The sequence below is a fragment of the Phocoena sinus genome, chromosome 1 (genome assembly GCF_008692025.1).
Source record: "Phocoena sinus isolate mPhoSin1 chromosome 1, mPhoSin1.pri, whole genome shotgun sequence".
In the NCBI taxonomy this organism is placed as follows: Eukaryota; Metazoa; Chordata; class Mammalia; order Artiodactyla; family Phocoenidae; genus Phocoena; species Phocoena sinus.
The window spans coordinates 134,925,213-134,945,563 of record NC_045763.1 but is presented as its reverse complement, the minus strand read 5'-3'; the positions used below and the strand labels follow the sequence as shown (position 1 = coordinate 134,945,563).

Sequence of the window (20,351 nt, the reverse complement as noted above, 5' to 3'; positions counted from 1 at the left end):
TGAATTCTAGTCTCAGCTGCCCTCCTTACCAGCTGTTCTTGACTTAGGCACGTTATTTAGCTTCTCTGAGCCTTCACTTCCTCGTCTGTAAATTGTGGATGATAATTACCTTTATCTGATGAGGTTCTTGCGTGCCTTAAACACGCGGGTAAGATGCGGGCCTGGCTGGGGTCATGGCTCCGGAGTGGCCGGGATAGGGGTGGGGCATTTCGGTGCTCCTTTTCCTGGCAGGGGTCCTTCCCACCCCAAGCCCAGGGGTCCGTTCCCCACCCTCCTTCCAGCCTGAGAGGCCACATCATGCTCAGAGGTAGAAAGAAAAGCCGAGGGTTCGTTGGGGACTCTCTGTACCCCCCAACTCCATCCAGTGAGAGTTCAAAGAGGCCCCACATTGGCCAGCAACGTTTCTCCTTTACCAGGTTTGTTTTCTTCAGTTCTGCCCTCTTGGCCAACATGATGGAGGAGGCCAGAGTGTTCTTCAACTTCCCAACCTCCCCACAATGGGCCCCCGGGACCAGGCCACTGCAGGTTACAGGCTGAGGTGAGGGCAGGATGCCCATCTCTCTGTATGTGGAACAGCTAAGGTCACAATGCCCAGGACCTGCACGCCGGCCTGAGTGTCGCCACAACTTTGAGCCTGGGGTGCCTCGGCCGCTGAGAAGAGGACCTCAGGTTGGGTTCCAAAGCCACGAAGTCTCCCTCCTGCAAGGGGAGAGGGGCTGTCCTGGAAAGCCCACCCTGAAGGACCACAGCCAAGCACAAGGCACGCCCCAGGAGAAGCAAAAATTGCCGGCTCCTTTCCCAGAGGGACTCACCCAAAGACCAGGAGGAGGTGTCTGCCCTCAACAACGAGCTTCTCCTGGAAGCCCACACACCTGCTCTCCTGACCCTTCCTCGAGCCTAAAGCTATTTTGGGTTGGGATGCCCTGAGGTCTCTCCGGTTCAAGGTGCACGTACTGTGCTAATCCGGGACTCTCTGTGCTGGGGGAGGGGTGCCAGTCTCGGCAGGACGATCTCTGATGCCCAGGCCTGACTGCACAACTGGCTGTGTCCCCTCTCCCCTCCTACACCCAACTCCATTCTTTTCTCCTGGTTTTTCTACTATCCTGGAAGAGCGTTAGAGCAAGAAGCAGTATGTGGACAGTGCAGTTGGTAAAAAGCCCAGATGACAGGTGATGAAGAATACTGAGGCCATCCTGAGGGTAACTATGATTTGTGTTTCGAGAGTCAAAGGGATGTAGCCTCCCCTGGGATCTAAAATTATTCAGCATCCATGTAGGTAAGCCTAACTCTGATGAGGGGCTGAATGCTGTCCTAGAAGCTGGGAGTTCAGCCTCTTTCTCCAGCCCTCCCAACAATTAAACCAGCTGATGTGGATTCCTTTTGCAACTAAGAACGTGACTGGTGAATGGAGATGGCCCCATGTTCCCGCTAATTGTAGGTCTTTGGAAAGTCACACACGTGCAGCAGTAACTCCTGCCTGGTGACCCACAAACACATGGCCTATGGAAATGTTGGGGACTTCTATTTGGTGACATCTCGTGGGTTCTCAGCGTTGGTCATTTTAATTAGTGGCCATGCTAAAAGCAGATCTGATGCCTTACTATCAAGCCCCTCATCATTTTTTACAACAAGTGATTTCACTTGGCTGGTTCTTTGTAGCCAAACATCGCGCGGATACATTTTTTTTTTTTTGGGGGGTGCAGATACATCACCTCGGATGACGGCCTTTACCTCACAAGAGCTTGCCAGCTCGTCGCCCTGTATGTTGGTTCTGCAGGGAGCACTTTCTCCAGCAGGTCTGTTCCCCTGCTCAGGAGACTGAATCCACAAGTCCACCCGGGCTCCACCCCCGCCTTGTTCCTTGGGGCCACTGGCAGCTCCCCGCTCCACCCCCTGCTCCTGTCCACATGGCTCTGGGGTGTCCCTGGGCCATGTGACAGACTAGCACTTTGAGAAGAACCCTCTGGGCCCTGGGCTCCACTTGAAGTTGAGGAAGGAGGCGTAAGTGACACCGCTCCTCTGGGTGGCAAAACTCGTGTGAAAAATCACTGTCTGGGAAAGACAACGTGGGTGGAATCGAACACGGAAGCAGACCACAGTCGCTTGCCGAGCCTTCTAAACATAAGCGTTGATGTATTTCTAATTCTTGATCAAAACAAAGCAACCCCGTTCTTGTGACAGAATAAAACCTGTGACAATAACAAGCCATGCAGGGAGTCGTGAATCCCAGGGCCGGCCTGGTTCTCCACGCCACCACTCATTGGCAGGTCACCCTTATCCAGGCTCAGGGCCAGGCTGGGTCTTAGCAAGGAGCTCTGGGTCACTATGCAGGGGACTCCACAGCAAATCCCCTGCTGGTTCAACACACGTTTACTGAGCCTGACTGTGTGCCAAGCACTCTGCTAGGCACCAGGAGCACAAAGATACCTGGCGTGGCCCTGGCCCTAGGGACTCATCATTGATGGGCTGACAGGGCATCATTAGAATCGCACTTACAATATGGTAAGTAAGCTCAGGGTGCTGAGAGCCCAGAGGAGGTGCATGACCCAGTTCTCAGAGCTGGCTTTCTGCCATGTTAACCTGGCCTTGTGAGCTTCCCGGTACCCTTCACGTTAGACAATTTTTTCTCTAAACCCAGTGCAGGAGGCGGGGGTGGGGGGTGAGGGAGAATGCTACCTACCACATATCAAACTTTCCCATTGCCAGTGCCTGCCTGGGTCTCTGAAGATGATACGCTCCCCCCATATCAGTGGGACCATCCCCTCCATGCTGAGCCCTGGACGGTGAGTGTTTACCTGTCTCCCGTGTATCACATGGGTCTTCCTTCCAGCAGAGAGTTGCTAGCCTGTCCCAGCAGGTGTATTACATACCAAATCAGCCTTCTCTTTCTGCTCCATCTGGCCCAAGTTCACCTTTACCTGGCCTTGTTACTCTACACAGCAGCTGGAACTGGACTTAGATCTACACATCCTCTAACAACGTAGAGCAAGAAGGTGTCCTCCGAGCTGTGAGTGTGTCAGGCTGATACTGCATCACGTCGCAGTGTCTGCAGGTAACACATGCCCGCAGAGGTCCTGTGGGTTCCTGCCTAGGGAAATAATGGGATATCCATAAATGTAACAAGCCTTGGGTTTTGTACGTGGATCTCCCTCAGCTCCCAGCACTCAGAGAATTGGAAAAATGGAAGCCCCAAAGTCCACACAAAGGAGACTTTGCAGTACCGACCTGGTGTCAGTGAGATTCCTTTTGCTGACGCCACTCAGTGAACTTACCTGGCCTCTGTCCTGCTGCTCCCTGCCAGGCCCCGCAGACACTCAACAGGCCTTCTCTTCTGCCTTCCACTTGGTTACTTGTATCAGGGTTCTCCAGAGAAACAGAATCGATAGAATATCTGCCTATCTATCTATCTGTCTAACAATCAAGAGATTTATTTTAAGGAAGTGGCTCACATGATTATGGAGGCCAAGAAGCCCCGAAATCTCCCATCTGTAGCTGGAGACCCAGGAGAGCCCACAGTGGAAGTTCCTGTCTGAGTACAGAAGACTGAGGTCCCAGCTGTAAAACAGAGAAAGAATTATTTCTTACTCAGCCTTTTATTCTACCCAGGCCTTCAGCAGATTGGATGGGGCTCACCCACATTAGGGAGGGCAATCTGCTTTACTCAGTCTGCCAATTCAAATGTTAATCTCATCCAAAACACCCTCATAAATATACCCAGAATAATATTTAACCAAATTCAGCTGACCCTTGTGCCCGGGTTTGGATTGCACAGGTCCACTTATACGAGGATTTTTTTCAGAAGAAATACTGCAGTCCTACGCTATGCGCAGTTGGTTGAATCTCCAGATGCGGAACCATGGATACCAAGGCTGACTGTAAAGTAATATGCAAAGTTCTGACTGTCCGGGGGTTGGCACCCCTAACACCCATGTCGTTCAAGGGTCAGCTGTACCCTGTGCCCTCGTCAAGATGATATGTAAAAGTAACTATCATATTACCTGTCTCTGCTGCTTTCTTGACCCATGTCCTCATCTTCTGGAGCACAGCCTGTTTCCTTCCTTGAGTCGTGGCGCGTGAGGCCTGATCTCATGGTAACTGACCTCCGGCTTGGCCTCAGACCCTCGCCCCTGGCTCTTTGGACACCAGATCCCTCCTTCTTCCCTTTGTCCTTTGTTGGAGAGCTTTCTCCCACGCCACTTGCTGTGGCTGGTGGTTTCAGGGCAAAATCTTCCAGGAAGAGGGCTCTCTCTCTCTGCTCAGCTTTATGAATCAGCCCCTGCCAAGGGGTCACCCCTCCCCCTCTGCTCACCCGTGGTGTTTGTCTCCTGACACCCATCTTGTGGGAGGGTATTTGTCCGTACCCTCCTGATGCCCTGCTCTGCCAGGAGGGAACACCCTATTTTTCAGATTCCCTTGCGCAGCCCTTGGCCGTGGCTGCACCCCATCTCGGCCCCTTCTGAGCTCGTTCTCAGCTCGGAGCATGCCCCCAGCCTCTCCAGCCTCCTGCCTCCCTAGCCTGTCACACTGCTTGGTTAATGCCAAACAGGTGCATGGACGTGTGGGGCTACGGCATGATTTCCCTGTGGAAGGGCAGGGTAGCGCAGGTGTGAAGACATTGGCTACCTGTGATTCCTTGTAGTTTTGTTTTGCATTTCCCTAATGATTAGTGATATTATCTTTTCATGTTCTTACTGGCCAACACATTTACTTTTCTTTTTTTGCGGTACGTGGGCCTCTCACTGTTGTGGTCTCTCCCGCTGTGGAGCACAGGCTCCAACACATTTACTTTTAAAGGAATAAAGCATAATTAAAAAAAAAAAGATCAGTTATTAAAACAGCACTTAAAAAGAGGGGGGAAAATAAATGAAAAATTTGAGCAGCTGTAGTTTAGAATCCAAGGGTTCATGTTCCCCATGAGGTTCCAGGAAGAATGTTTCTTCAGGATTAAGGAAGCAGGGCTGGCTGCCCAGTACGGTGTGCTGCCCCCTAAGGGGTGCCCAAGAGCAAAGGACCCTGGGTGGCTCTCCCCAAGGGACCCAAGGAAGCGTCCGAGGAAGGCTCCAGTGACCTGCCCCAGGAGCTCCACCGCTTCCCCAGCTGTGTGGGGATCTAGAGAAGCTAACTGTAACAGAACTTTTCCCTCGAGCAGGAATGGCCCCATGAGGCATAATTGTCTTCAACAGTTCATGTCCACGCTGAGAAAATTATCATGCATTGTTGGTGGGAGTGGAAAATGATATAACCCCCCTGGAAGAGAGTTAGCGGTTTCTTATAAGCATACACTTACCATATGACCCAGCAATCCAACCCCTAGGCATTTACCCAAAAGAAATAAGAACATATGTCCACACAAAGACTTGTTCATGAATATTCACAGCAGCTTCATTCATAATGGCCTCAAACTGGAAAACAACACCACGTCTGCCAGCAGGAGAATGAATAAACAACTTGTAGTATTTTCCTACAATGGAAGACCCTTGGACAATAAAAAGGAGTTGACTACTGATACATAGGACAAGACGGGTAAATCTTACAGATGTTTTGCTGAGTGAAATTCCATTCAAATGAAAGGCTAGAAAACAAATCTATAGTGACAGAACGCAGATCAATGGCTGTCTGAAGCTGGGGTGGGGGAGGGATGGCTGCAAAGAGCAGCAGGGAATATTCTGGGGTGTTGGAAATGTTCTATGACTCGACTGTGGTGGTGGTTCCACTGGTATATACATTCTGCAAAACCGATCAGACTGTACACTTAAAATAGGTGCATTGTACTGTGCACACACCTTAAAATTTTTAAGTTGATTTAGAGACAAATAGATGATGCAATGTTTCTTGCACATTGGAATTTGTGCAGTGTATCAAAGCCACTACAAAGATGATTTCATTTAATCCTCATAATAGCATTGTAAAATAGTTATTATTACCCTCATTCCGCAGATAAGGAATTGTTTAGGAAAACCACCCCCCCAGCCTTTCCCCTTGTGTTTCTCCTTTGCTCTCACACCATGTCATACCACACCCACCACTTCTGACACCAGACATATGGGGGTTTTCACCTACAAGCAGCGATTCTCTGTGACACCAGCTGGGTGTCCTACAATTCAATTCAGTTCTGACACTACTGGAGCTAGTGTCAGATCCCACAGGTTAAGGGCTCGGTCTTACAAGGCTCTCCACCCCCTACCCGCCCCCCGCTTCAGATGCCAGCCCCAAGTCCAGGTTGTTACCTGTGCTTCTGACCAAGTAGCTATAGATTGGAGACTCCCACGACCCCCTCCTCAGGTTCAATTAATTTGCTAGAGTGGCTCACAGAACTCAGAGAAACATTTTACTCACCAGATTACCAGGAATACCCAGGTGGGACAGAGACACAAGGCGAGGTATGAAGAAAGGGCAGGGAGCTTCCATGCCCTCTCTGAGTACACCATTCTCCCCATGTCTGCATGTGTTCACCAACCCAGAAGCTCTCTGAACCTCATGCTTTTGGAATTTTGGCGGAGACTACTTCTTCTTCTCCTTCTCCTTCTTTTTGTGTCTGCACCATGTGGCATGTGGGATCTTAGTTCCCTGACCAGGGATCGAACCCATGCCCTCTGCAGTGGAGGCATGGAGTCTTAACCACTGGACCACCAGGGAAGTCCCTGCGGAGGCTTCATTATGTAGGCCTGAGCAATCATTAACTCTGAAGGACAGGAGGCTGGTGCTGAAAACTCCAAGCTTCTCAACATGGCTTGGTCTTTCTAGAGACTGGCCCCAATCCAGGCGCCACCCTGAGTCACTTCATCAGAAAAAAAGACACTCCTGTCACTCAGGAAACTACAAGGGTTTCAGGAGCTCTGTGCCAGGTACTGGGGGCAGAGACCAATATATATTTTTTCTATTATCTCACAGGCATCAAGGCTTAGAGAAAAACCTCTCGAGTTGTGCTTGGCTGGACATTGCAACCACAATGCACATCTCTAACAAAGAGCCCGGAAAGTTGTTAGCAGCTCACTTTGCAGAAGAAAACCTGTCTGCTCTCGGGGTGCTGAGAGCATGTCTGAGTAATACGGCAAGTGTGGGAAATGCAGCTTCCACTCCGGGGATACAGATCTAGTTAGTCTGGGAGATCGTGGGAAAGTTTAAGTTGTAGACACGTACGTACCTAAGGGTGTATTGTGTGCAGGTGGAAAAGCATTCCTAATCTGGGGGATGGGAAGAGATGCTACAGGGAGTTTCCAGGAACCCCTTTGCCTCCTGTGGCTCATGCAAACCAAGTGTTTGTTCCTGGGTCGCTCATGCAGCCAGCTGCTTCCTTCTCTCTCTTCCCTTTATCCAGCCTGGGTTTCCTCACACAACTTGGGCGAAACTGGTGTCCCAGGCAGCAAGGCTGTCCCCTCTCCCCTCACCACCGGCCCTCCATGTCCAGTGTAAGGCTCCTCATTCATTCAAGTAAGCCAGATCTCCATAGACCAGACAGAGTCTAAGGAGTGGGACTCCAAAGAGAAGAATAATAGCAATCCCTCCTCATACAAACCATCGCACCTCCTCCTCACTGAGAGCTTTTGCTGTACTTATTATGGAGTGAGTGCTCTGTGACTATGGCAGAGTCCCAGCTCTCAAGGGGCTCATGGACTAGTGGGAGAAAAGAGAAGTGCACCTGGAATTTCAACCCAGAGTGCCAGGAGCAGCCCTGGGGGAGGTGAGGGTGCGTGGATACTGTGCCTCGCTCCACACTCACTGTGCTTCCCCAGTAGTTCTCTCCGCTCCCAGAGGGAAGCCTAGCATGGCCCTTACGTCAAGAGACTGAGGACACCTGGGTGAATGGCTAGGGGAGAGGGGCCTGGCAGGGGTGGTGTTTTCCGGGATGGGACTGTCAGGTTCTCTTCCATCCCTAGAGAGTGGCCCTGGCACACACGGGTTCTGCCACTGGGAAGAAGTCATCTGAGGCCATCACTGCACAAGAGAATACTGTGCAGGACGTTACTGTTGAGGCAGGAAGCATTTTCTCCTCTTTCCCTTTGCCCTTCCCTTCAGGAAGGGTATGAAGGGGTGGAGGGCAGAAAAAAAGAGGCTTCCAGCCTTTGGTTTCCAACAGCTTAGCTCTTAGGGGAATGGAGAGAGTTATGGGCATAAACAGGGTGTTGGGAGGAAGGAAGGAAGAGTGAGAGAGAGAGAGAGATGTTCTTGGTCCCCCAGAGAAAGTGCCTTGGCCTCTGGTCTGTACTTACTTGGGGAGCCAGAGCCTAGCCTGGGATGGGTGGCTTCTGGCCTCACTGAAGCAGGACTAGTTGGGGGCCCATCACCTCCCCACCTCATGCTTTGCAGAGATCTGAGCTTGAATTGTTGCCCTGCTACTTCCTACCCTGGAGGGTTTTTTTTCCTTTTTTGCGGTACGCGGGCCTCTCACTGTTGCGGCCCCTCCCGTTGCGGAGCACAGGCTCGGGACGCGCAGGCCCAGCGGCCATGGCTCACGGGCCCAACCGCTCCGTGGCACGTGGGATCCTCCCGGACCGGGGCACGAACCCGCGTCCCCTGCGTCGGCAGGCGGACTCCCAACCACTGCGCCACCAGGGAAGCCCGACCCTGGAGTTTTGAGTCAAGTCATTTCCTTCTTGGAGCCACAGCTTTTTCACCTGTAAAATGGGGATCGTGCTGGCCTCTCCCCGGCACTGTGGTTGCTGAGAGGGTGGGCAGGGAGGAGAGCGCAGCAAGCCTGGCCCACACCTGCCAGCTCCTGTCCCTCCTCGGTCCTCCCTCTTCTCTCCTTCCCCTCGGCCCCTTGTCCCTCTGGGCCTTGAGGGCCCAGGAGTCTCAGCTCTCCTGCTGTCGGTCTGCGGCCCTCCTCCCTTCCCTCCCACAGTAACCAGCCCCGGCTGGGCCCTCCCCTCCCCCGTCTGCTCATTAATTGCCAGGCGCAGCCTCTTCTAGAGGAGGGGAGCCTTTCCACCAGCTGTCTTGTCCTGTGTTGCAGCCATGCCAGCCTCGGGGCTGCGACTGTCCCTCTGCACAGCAGGTAAGGCCACCGCCTGGGCAGGAGGGCACCAGGCTCCACGCACGTCCAGGGCACAGACCTGCGGGAAGGGTGCCTCTCCCCTAGGTGCCCAGACTTTGGGGTTGAAGGGGAGACAAAGTGGGAAGCAGTGACTGTTTCTGCATGTCAGCCTGGCTCCCCGCCCCTGCCCTGCCTCCTCTCACCCCTTCCCTGCCCCCAGCCTGCCCGCACCCCACCACCAGGGGTCAGAGCCTGGAGCTGGCTGTTTTATGTAGAATTTCACTCATTCATTTCTTCACTGACGCATCTAACCAACACATTAAGTGCTGATGGGTGCCAGTCGGGGATGGTGCCCCGCCTTACGGAGCCCACATCCTAGTGGGGGTCAGAGACGTTTGGCAAGAAGACAGTAAACAAGATCATCACAGAATGTGACAAGAGCAATGAAGGAGATGATCAGGGTGACGAGGGACAGTCACAGGGAGACGCATGGTGGGGATTCTTTAGGTCAAGTGGGCGGGAAGGTTTCTCTAAGGAGGAGAGATTTGGGCTGAGCCTAAGGGCTAAACGAAGGAACCTCAAAGAATAAAGCTAGAGAAAGGTCCCGAGGCCCGGGGTCGAGCCCTGTGGATGAGTAGGGTGTATCCATGAGCAAGTGCGGGAGCCTGCGGAGGCTTTTCCTGTGACAGCAGGACCAGGACACACAGGGCCTGGGGACTGTGGTAAGGAGCCCGCCCTGTGGCCCGCGGCAGTGACAAGGGGAGCATCTCAGAAAGGTCCTTCTGCACGCAGAGTGGGGAGGGGACTGTGATAGTGGAGGATAGAAGCAGAGAGAGCCTTTGGGGCTGGTGCTGTCAGTCCCAGGGAGGGGATGGTGACTTGGGCCAGGGTGGCAGTGGGCACGGAAAGAAGTGGAAAGTTCAAGAAGGTCCAAGATGCACACTTGCTGTAGAACTGATAGGATCTGCCAAGACAGAGACAGAGAGGCACCAACAGTGACTCCTGGGTGGGGCTTGAGGTGCTGGGGTGAGGGGTGCCATGTGATGAGCTGGGATGACTAGGACAGGCTGATTGGCAGGGTGAACCCATGTGCATGTGAGAAACGGACAGCCGGACATGTACACTGAGCTCCAGGGTGGAGGCTGTGTCTGGGAATTGTCATCTCAAGGTATTTAAAGCCAGGAGATCAGCCGGGGCAGCAGGGTTTTTCACACTGTGGGTTGGGACCCATTACATCCTAAAGTCAATTTAGTGGACCACAGCCACTGATTTTTTAAAAATAAACAGAATAGGATAAACAAATATCAAAATGAATCACATATCACAAGAAAGTAATTTCTTCCTATTCCTTTTCTCCTGACCAGGGATCCTTCATCTCCTCTCAGCGACAGGCAGCATCTTCTTGGCCTCTGGTGGGTGTGAGGAACATCACTCTTTCGGCAGGCACCTCATCGGGCCTTTCCCGTGTCCTCCCCCATTGTGCACATCCTTGCCCCTCTGGATGCCCGGTTTTTCAGTCTTATTTTGCTCTCCTAGGACTCTGGCTTGAGGCTGGTTCCTTAAGGACTAGGAGGCCCCCCTCTCCTACCCCAAGACCCCGAGCAGAGCAGTCCTTAACCAGCCCTCATTTGCTGGCACCTCCACAAGGGGATGGATTAAGGAAGGAAGGAAGTGAACCTTGAGTTCTTGGGGTTTGGGTCGGTTCCCAGGAGAATTTTGTGCTCATTCGTTCACTCATTCATTCATTTTCAATGCACCCAGCCCCTCTGATGTGCTGGGCACTGGGAATATAATGATGAATAAGGCTGGTTCTTTGCTCCCAAGCTGCCTGGACCTGGTGGTGGAAAAGGTCCTTTTCCCCAGGGACTTTAAACAAATTCTAATGCTAGTCCCAGCAAGAGATTCAGATCCTTGCCGTTGGGCGTCCTGGGCATCGGTTCCCCAGGTGATTCTAATGTACAGCCGCAGTTATGAGCCTGTGACACCTACATCAGGGCAAAACCATGCTCTGTCTAAGGGCCTTGCCCTGGGAGCCCCACCCACGGTCCCTGGGCCCTGGTTCTACCCCTTTCCACTGGGTGGCCTTGGCTAAGTCACTTAACTCTCAGTGACTTGGCTTTTTAATTTGTAAAACAGTCATGGTGATGTCTCTCCTAGGGAGTTAGTTGTTGCAAAGGATTCAGTGAGCTAATCGCACCTGGTGAGGGCTCAGTAAACACTTTCTACTGTTGCTAAGCATTAACAAAGGTACATTGTGGCTCATAGGAAGGGAGCCTGCCCAGGATGGGGCAGAGGGAAGGGGGAGATGAGAAATGGGAGAATGGGGGATCGAGGGCGCAGGTGAGGATGGCCAGTCTTTCAGGCCAAGAGAGCAGCTTGTGCAGAGGCCCGGAAGCAGAGCTGTGGAGCTGTGCAAGTGGAGGGCGGGAGGTGAGGGGTGGAGTGGGTTAGGAGAGGCTGGGGAGGCTGCCTGGGGTGCGGCTGAACACCCGGGATTTGGGAGTAGGGTAGGGGCAACCACACGATGACAATCTCTCCCACCCCAGCCCTGCAGCTGACCAGTGACAGCAAGACCTTCTGGAGGGTGGAAGAGGAGCTGAGCTGGTCTGAGGCCCTGGAGTGCTGCCGGCAGCACCGCACAGACCTGGCCAACCTGCCGAGCATGAGCGACTGGAGCAACATCAAGACCCTCTGTTCCCTTACCAGCAGCACCGCAGCCTGGATCGCCCTCTTCTTCCACGTGCGCCTCGGGGGCCTGAGATGGTCCAGCGGCTCCACCTTCAGCGTGCCAGTGTGGAGCTCGCCGCCGTCTTCGAGGAGGGTCTCTGTGCCACTCTGTATTCAATAGCCATTTTCCCCAGCCTGGGGGCTGCCTCGTGCACTGCTCAGAAGCCCTTCATCTGCTACTACGGTGTGTTCAGAGTCATATTCTGGGCCTGGTCTTCCTCCTAGGGTTTTGCTTCTCAAGAGTAAATGAGAGAGAGAGAGAGAGTGAGCGAGCCTGGGTCTGGCTCAAGCCTTTCAGAGGACAACTAACTGCTTAATGCTTTTTTGCTACATCCTTCTCTGCCACCTTAGTTTCTATCTCTTCTGTCCCTCATTCCAAACGCTCCATCAGAGAAACGGGTGTAAATCAGGGTATTCAAAAAGTAAAATCTGAAATGTTCCACTACGTCCCCTCCTTCTGCCAATTAAGGATCTGGGGAAAGAGGAAAAAGAAAGGGAGGAAAATGGGAAAGTCAGGTTGGGGATCCATTTGTGTCTGTGCAGAAACCAGAGCAGAGTCCAAGGTCTCTCTCCTCGTTAAAGTGCAGGGTGGCTTTGTCTCGCGGGACTGGGGGAACGTGGAACAGCCACTCTCTGGGAGAACCCCTGCTTTGGGGAGGTAGGTGGGTGCCCCTCTGCAGAAAAAACATTTACTCAATGCACCTGGTGCCGGCTGTTGGGGAACGGCCCCCCATCCTTGCCCCCTGGCTGGCTCCTCTCTGCCCAGGCAGCCCATGCCACTGACCCTTGTCTTTAAGGTGCTGAGATCACACGGGGGATGGTTATAGACAGCACGTTCCTGACAAAAAGTGCCAATTTCTGCTTTTCTCTCAGTCAGCCGAGGCACACCCCAACTCCTCATATAGGGGTATGGGGGACCAACCCGACATGTCCCCAGTTCTCTGCACACCATGCCCGTCATGGGGCCTTGAAATGTAGCCCAGGGTAGCCTAGGTTTGATCTGGCAATGCCCAAGCCAGAAAAGAAATTTTTCCAGGAGTGGTGAGTGTGCCGGGGTGGGGATGGGAGCCCCCTTGAAGGAAGGGCTGTGTGTGTGGGGCTCTCCCTCACTCCCCCTGGAGTCTTTGGACTCCACTCAGACGTGTCCTAACTGCATCCACTTCTCTCCAGCTCTGCAGGTCCACACACCAGCACAGCTCTCCGTGGCATCTGCCCGGCCCACTCCCGTCTGTTCTGTACAGAGTGAACTCTTGAAAATGTAAATCAGACCAGTTTGCTTAAACACATTCAGTAGGTTCCCTTAGCACTTAGAATCACTTCCTTTTTGTAGCCAACCCAGCCCTGCTTGAGACCTTTGGCCTCATCTCCTATTTCTCTCCCTGGCCACACTGGCTGCTTTCCACTCCTCAAACACACGTGGCCCCCTTCCCACCTTAGCTCTGCCCGGGGTATTCCTTCCTACCTCTTTGCAAGGCTGGCTCCTTCTCACATTCTCTTCAAGAACAAAGATCTTGCTTGTCTTATACCTGCTATTTTTCCAGGGCCTACGATAGTGTCTGTCACACAGTGGGTGCTCAATAGATATATCTATTTATGGACTACACGTAGATAGGAACAAAGGAGCCTCTCTACCCTGGAGCTACGTTTCTCCTGGCTTCAACTTGGCGATTCCCGGTGCCCACTGAGCACGCTGGGTGGCCGCACTCCCGCCCCATAACATGTGGCCCGTTTCACAGATCCTGCCCTGGAGCCCCACACCCTCCTGGAACCGGCTCTCAGCCTGACCACCTCTCCAAAGCCAGGTATACACTCAGGGCTCCAGGTCCGCCTTCCCTTGCACTTGTCCACCTGGACCAGCTGGCTTCCCCCACCCCTGCCTGGCCCAGGGATCCCCTGGCTTTGCGGCCCCCAGGCTGACACACAAGCAGAGGCTCAATGCTTTTGTTATTCAGCTGGCCCCGGGGGTGGAGGGGGGAGGTGGGGCGGGGGGGAAGGTCTCCAACCAGTCCAGGCTGCATCCCAGTCTTCTGGTGCCCCTACCCTTAGCGGCTTGGGGGTGGGGGGCAAGGGTAGCACCTCTCCGCAGTCCAGGCCCATCCACCTGGTGCGGGGGATAGTACTGCCCTGATATTTTACAAAGCGTTTCTTGGTGTCTGGTTAGAGACACTTCAAAGGAAATTCACTCCTCAGCCTGCTTTGTAAAGTTGGTTTTCTGCTCGTTGTGGAACATGGTGCTGTGGAGTGAAGACAGCACAGGCTTCCGAGGAGGGCGGACCCGCCTTTGAATCTCGTCTTGCCACTTAATAAGGCATGAGTTTGGGCAAGTCATCACCTCCCCGAGTCTCCCGTTTCTCCTCCGTAAATGAGGTTAATCTGCGTCTCAGGATTATAGTGAGGATTTTAAAAGGTGACATGTGCGACACGCAAAGCTCAGGGCTGGCGAGGACCAGGTGCTTGAAAAAGGGTAGCTTTAAAAGACCAGTTTAGATAGGGAACATGAGGGAAATAGGCAAATCTTGACGGGGCTTTGGTAAGCAGGCATGTGTCAGAGAGGTTGGGAGGCCCTATCTGAGGATGTGATTCCCAATTTTGCAAACACAGGTGTTTCCTTTAACAGGTCTCTGGAATCAATCCCTCAGGTGGTGCCAAAGCACTTCCTTTCCAAACTTCCCTCGTTTAGAATCACAGATGCTTGTGTGCTGCAGATGAGACAGGCCTGACCAGGGGCAGGGCAGGCGGGGGCTGGAGGTAGAGGCTGTGAGAGTCTGAGTCTTGGTCTGAGCTCCACCAGAAGTCAGGGCCACCGACCAGCAGGTGTGCCCCTCGCCAGGCTCACCTCTTGTCCCTGGCTCTCCTCTACCCTGCCTCAGCCGGGAGCCTCCTGAGAGCCCATGCGGCAGGCACAGGCCCTGGAAACCACAAATGAGGCTGATTCCAGACCAGGATCATCCTATCTCCCTCATCACCTCCCTGCAAAGTTTAACCCTACCATTTAATTGAGTGTTTAATATTTGTATACGTGGTTTCATTTAATCCTTTAAACGAAATACATTTAGGTACTATTATTATCCCTGTTGTACAGATGGAGAAATTGAGGCTTAGACTTGACTTGTAAGGCCATACAGCCAAGAGGAGAGTTCTTAACCCCTGCCTTTCCTAATGACTGGTCTTTCCCCCAGCTGCTGCTATGATAGCTCATTCACTCTCCCAGTCTGGTATTTAGTCTGCCTATAGACTTGTGGGTTTGATCAAACCTAACACCTGAGGATGGGGAACAAGGGCAGGGCCCAAACCAGGGCTCTGTCCTGGGGGCGATGAGGGCTGAGCGGGCAGAGATCCTGGACCTCAAGCCTGTGGTCTCTACATTCTTTGCCCGCAGCTGAGGTTCAGATCGGCAATCTGAACTTCAAGCAATTTGACCAAGAAAGGAAGTGGCTGGCAGCTGTGAGGTAATGCCGCAGACACCACACAGACCTGGCTGACCTGCAGATGGTGACTGAGGAGACAGACAAGGAGGCCTTGAAATTCATCACGAGTAAGACTGAAGCCTGGATTGGCCTCTACTTCAGTGCGGCCTCTGGGTCTCTGAGATGCTCCAGTGACGTGGGTGCCAGCGTCCCGACTTGGCTGCAGGTGCCTGAGTTTGGGGCAGGACTATGTGCGGGTCTCCGCAGCTACTGGAGCTTCTCCGCCAGAATTTCTGCAGTGGCCTGCTTTTCCCTGAAACCCTTCATCTGCTTCCACGGTGCGTGACAGTCGTCCCCACTGCCCCTTGACCCACCAAGGCTAGGCTGGGATGGGAAACGGGTTTTCTTGGCAGCCGGAGGTGGTGAGGATACACCTAAGGAAGTATTTCTAGTTTCTGAGGGGAGCAGAGTTATTCTGGAACAGGTTTTAATTTAATTTAATGGCTGATTCCATCTAGCCTCAGGGCATTAGCAAGTAGCAACAGCAATTACTTATTGCGCAATAAGGAGGTTAAAAGTGCGGGCTTTGGAATCGGACTTTATCACTTGCTAGAAATAAGATGAGCGGCATCTCTGAGCCTCATTTCCCTCATGTGGAAAACACAAAATGGTATTGATGACGCACCTCATAAGATGGCTTTGAAGAATGAATGAGAATAAATATAAGGGACCTAGTAGAGACCCTGGCACAGAGTAAGCACCCAAAAGATACTAGCTACTGACACTGTTGTTGTCACCACAGTCACATGGGAACCAGAGGCCCACCTGGTTATTCTGGATGTTGTGTGTGAAACGTCTCCTCAGCAACAGACTTCATGCTGCCTTGTCATTTCCGTCTCTCTTCTCTTTCCTCCCTTCCTTCTTTCTTTCCTTCTTGTTTGTGTCAGCCTTATTGAGATATAATTCATGTACCTTTAAAATTCACTCTTTTGAGGTGGCCAGTATAGTGAGATTTAGTACATACCCAGGTGGTACAATCATCACTACTATCTAATTTTAAGACATTCGTATTGCCCCCAATAAGAAACTCCTTACCCTTTAGCAGTGACCCCCCCATTCTCTCACACCCTCAGCCCTGGCAACCACTAATCTACTTTCTGTCTCTGTGGATTTGCCTATTCTTGGCTGTTTTCTTTTTGTATTCTGGATTTGATGAGAATCATGATCCTTATCTGTAAAATAGGAACAATGGTTCCTCCCTTTTTGTGAGGAATAAAGATTGTGAACATACCTGTCCTGTGACGGGGGCCCTCCTGAGTTTGGCTCCTGTGATGGGAGGCTGGTCATCAGTGTCTGGTGGGACCTCTCACAGGCGTGTCGGCTGTGGCAGACCTGGGGGTGCTGTGTCCCCCCTCATCAGCCCTGCCCTCACACTCACCGGTGGTGTTTTCTTGCAGACCCCACCATTGGACACCGGGAGTCAGCAGCCCTCCCTCAGCTCTCCTACACACCCTCCTCAGAAGTGACCATGGGGACAACGCCCAGGCCAAGTACCCTCCCCTGTTTTCTGCTCTCTATGGGTGCTTTGAGCCTGTTCTTGGCTGGATTCTGGGGTCTCCAGGGCCTAGGAAGTGGAGAGGGTAGCCTGGATGCAGCAGCACAGGGTAGGTCCCATGGGATCCTCCCCAAAGGGCCAGGGAGGGGCCAGGAAAGAGGTGAACCAACGGGGTGGCGACCATGGGCCACTTATGGAGAGGGATTTCCCTGGGCCGCCCCCCTCTGCTGGGCCGGCTGGGGTTTGGAGGAGGAGGACTCGGTCACCATCAACCTCCTTCCTTGAACTGGACCACTGGACTTGCAGCTCCCGGGCCAGGGGACCCAAGAGAGGTTGTGCAGTCTCTCAGGTGAGGTGATGAGGGCCTGGCCTGGGAGACAGACGGGAAGACGCCCTCACTGCCCAGCTGAGCAGTACTTCTGAGGAAAAATCATCAGAGAGGCCTCTGAGGTTCAGCATCCAGAGAGGGAAGTGCAATAGAGGGCCAAATCCCTTTCAATTTGGGGCTTTTCTGGGAGGAGAGAAGATGAGAGGTGAGTTGTGGGGACATGGCTGGGAATGACAGTGACAGTGTTCCTTCAGCATCTTTAAATTCCTGAAACATCTTCACAGCTATTGCCTCCTTTTGCTTCCCATGAGGTCTGAAGCAAACTAGGATAACTGAGGGCAAAAATCACAGTTCTCCTGGCATCTTTACAGATTCCTACATATGACAATGGTATTACTGCCTTTTTGAGGACACAGAGAAGTTAGGGGTCTTGCTTATAGTTGCACAGAGCTTTATTCATTCCTGGGACACAAGGAAAAGGCAGGGCCTGTTCTGAAGGATCTGACAGCCGGCTGGGAAGAGGGCTCCTGACAGGCAGTGTTGCCTGTGTAGTCACAGGCATGGTGGGGACACAGAGAAGGGGATTGTCCCCGCTCCTGTAATTAAACGAGGATTTCTTGGAGGAGGTGATTTCGAAGTTAACTTGCAGAGGGAGTGGAGGGGGTCGGGGTGCGTAGCGCTGAGCGGGGAGGCTGGGGCCCTGCAGGGGTGGGGTCCCCGTGAGCTGCTAAGGAACGTGGCCCTCCCCCTGGAGGCAAGAGATTAGGTTGAGAAGAGGGGCAACAGCCTGTCTTCTGCTTCCCATCGAGGTCTTACCTGGCCCAGGCCGCACCTGGCGGGGTCAGGAGGCCCTCCCTGCTTAGCCCTGTCTGCGATGGGTGTGCAGGGCCGGGTGCGGAAAAACCGCGCGCCGCGCACCGCCGTCCCCCGCCCCGCCCCCCCCCGCATCCCCTCCCCGGCCGCTCGGCGCAGCGGGCCCCACGGAAGCCTTCTCTCTGGCGTAGGGGCCAGCGCCGGCCCCGCGCAGGGTCCGGCTGAGGCGGCGCGGCTCCCGCAGCTAGTCAGCCCGGAGCCCGCCGAGCTCGGCCCCCGCCCCCGCGCCCCACGCGCCGCCTCCTCCGCGGGCCCTGAGGCGCCAGAGACCCAACGGACGGCAGCGCCGAGCCCTCCAACCCACCTCGAGATCCCTGGGTACGGCCCTGTCCGCGACGGTGGGCCCTCGACCCCGCCGGTCACCGCCCAGAATAGGTCCTTCGGCCCCGTGCCCCCGGCCTCCGCGCCGACCCCAGCCTCGAGCCCCGCGCTCCTGGGGAGACCCTCTGTCCCCCAGGAAGTGACCGAGATCCCTCTGGCCTCCGGCTCGAGCCCTGCTCCTGACCCCGCGCCCCCGGAGGACCCCGTGACCCAGGGCGGGCCCGGGACGCCGCGGGGGGACGCCGCGGGGGGACGCCGCGGGAGGACGCAGCGGGCCCCTCGCTCGGCTCCACCCGCGGGGCCTCGGCTCAGCCGGGGATGGCGGCGCCCCCCGGGTCTGCCACGTCCAGCCGGTCCCGCAGCGCCGAGCTTCTGGGGACGGAAGAGAGCACCTCGGAGCCTTCGGCTGGGCCTCAGAGAACAACGGCGCGCCAGGACGGTGTAGCTCCGAGCCAGGCCGCACGCCCGAGACCGCCGGCAGCCGGCCAGAGCCTGAGACAGGTCCCCGCCCACTCATGTCGCTGGGGGTTGGGGACACCGCCCTGGCGCCTGGGTCTTCCTTTGGGGAGACCAAGCCCTAGTTTCCATTATCCGGCCACCAGTCAGGGAGGTTGAGGGGGTGAGGGTATGTGCTGGGCCACATCTCCCGGCCCCAGGTGCATTCCAGATCACTCCATGGGGGATCCTAGAGCCAGTTCACCCCCTCATCCTCCCCCTACATAATAATTTAGGGTGGGGCGATCTAGGGGAGAAAAACCTATCTTTGGCTAGAGGAGTCTTTCAGTCAAGGGTTGGAATGCTGGGTCTTCTACTTACCGTGTGGTCTTAGGCAAACTTCCTAACCTCTCCGAACTTCATTTTTCTCATTTTTAAAGTGAAGAGAAACACCAAATGTCAAGAGTTATCTTTCAGTGCCTGGCATCAATGAATGGTAGTTATTACTATTCTAGTCTCAATTCAGTAGTGAAATGTTTAGTGATTCAGTCTCCTATCTGTCCTTACCTTATTCAATAGACAAGGTTGGCCTCAGTCTCATTTTATTAATTACAAATGATTATGAATGATCACAATTATGAATTATTAAGGTTGTGAAATCTCACAGGGCAGGGGCTGTTTTGTTTTATGCCTCTTTATATCTTTCCCAGGCCTAGAATAGTGTTTTGCACACTGGAGATGATTTAATTCAACAATCATTTCCTGAGTACCTGTTTTGAACAAGGCAGTGGATACCAAGATGAGCAGGACCTGCTTCCTGTTTTTAAAAGAGCTTAGTCTAATAGGGGCTAATAGAGACAACCAGGACAGTTTAATTAGTGCTGCCGCAGAAGGGTGAACCAAGAGGCTTGGCAAGAAAAGGACTCATTTATTCTGCCTGGAAAGGTGGTGGTAATTGGACAAAAGGGAATGGAGGATTTCATCAGGCAGCAAAGGCTAGAAGGTTCTTCCTGGCAGAGGGAACAGCATGGGCAAAGACAGGTAGATATGGAAATGTGTGGTTTGGGAAAGACAAGCAGTCTGATGTGACTGGAGTGTCGGTCACATATTCGAGAAGGAAGCGGCAAGTGATGAGGGGAAAGACGTAAACTGAGGCCAAATTCTGAAGGACTGGATCCTGCAGTCAGCACAGCCATCAGAGGTTTTTAGCAAGTGAGCAAAATGGTCAGCTCTGTAGTCAATAGAAGCAAGGTGGTTTTAATGACATGGGGCAATGCCTGTATCAGGATGCTAAAGGAAAACAGATGATTCAACATTATACATATAACACAGTCACAGTAATGTTGAAAGGAAACATCAACCTATACTTGGGAAAAAAAGATTGTAAAGAAATGTGTGAAAATGTTAACAATCGTTAAATTCAGGCAACAAGAATATGAGTGTTTCCCCCTTTCTGTGCTTCTGGATTTTACAAACTTATTTATTTCACTGAAGAAATGTACAATGCTTTGGCTGGAGTAAGAAGAGGGCATTTTGGAGAGGAGACACAGGAAGTGTATGTGTGGGGAAAGACTTGCACAGTTCGGGAGAGTGGAACCGAGGCCAGATCTGGAGCAGTGGAGCAAGGAGGGACATGAGGGAACTGATTTTTACATCGTTTGCAAGTGACATTAATTGAAGAAATATAAATACAAACACATTTTTAAAAATGCTCAGCTTTGTTCATTGAAT

General features: G+C 53.2%; 1 protein-coding gene across 1 annotated transcript; it reads left to right on the top strand.

The window, feature by feature from the left end:
- The first annotated feature begins 11,498 nt into the window (after nt 1–11,498).
- LOC116738781 (putative C-type lectin domain family 20 member A) lies at nt 11,499–11,926 on the top strand. Its single transcript, XM_032602550.1, is given in 2 exon segments — nt 11,499–11,775; nt 11,778–11,926. Coding segments are annotated over 2 exon segments (426 nt in total).
- Nucleotides 11,927–20,351: the final 8,425 nt, after the last annotated feature.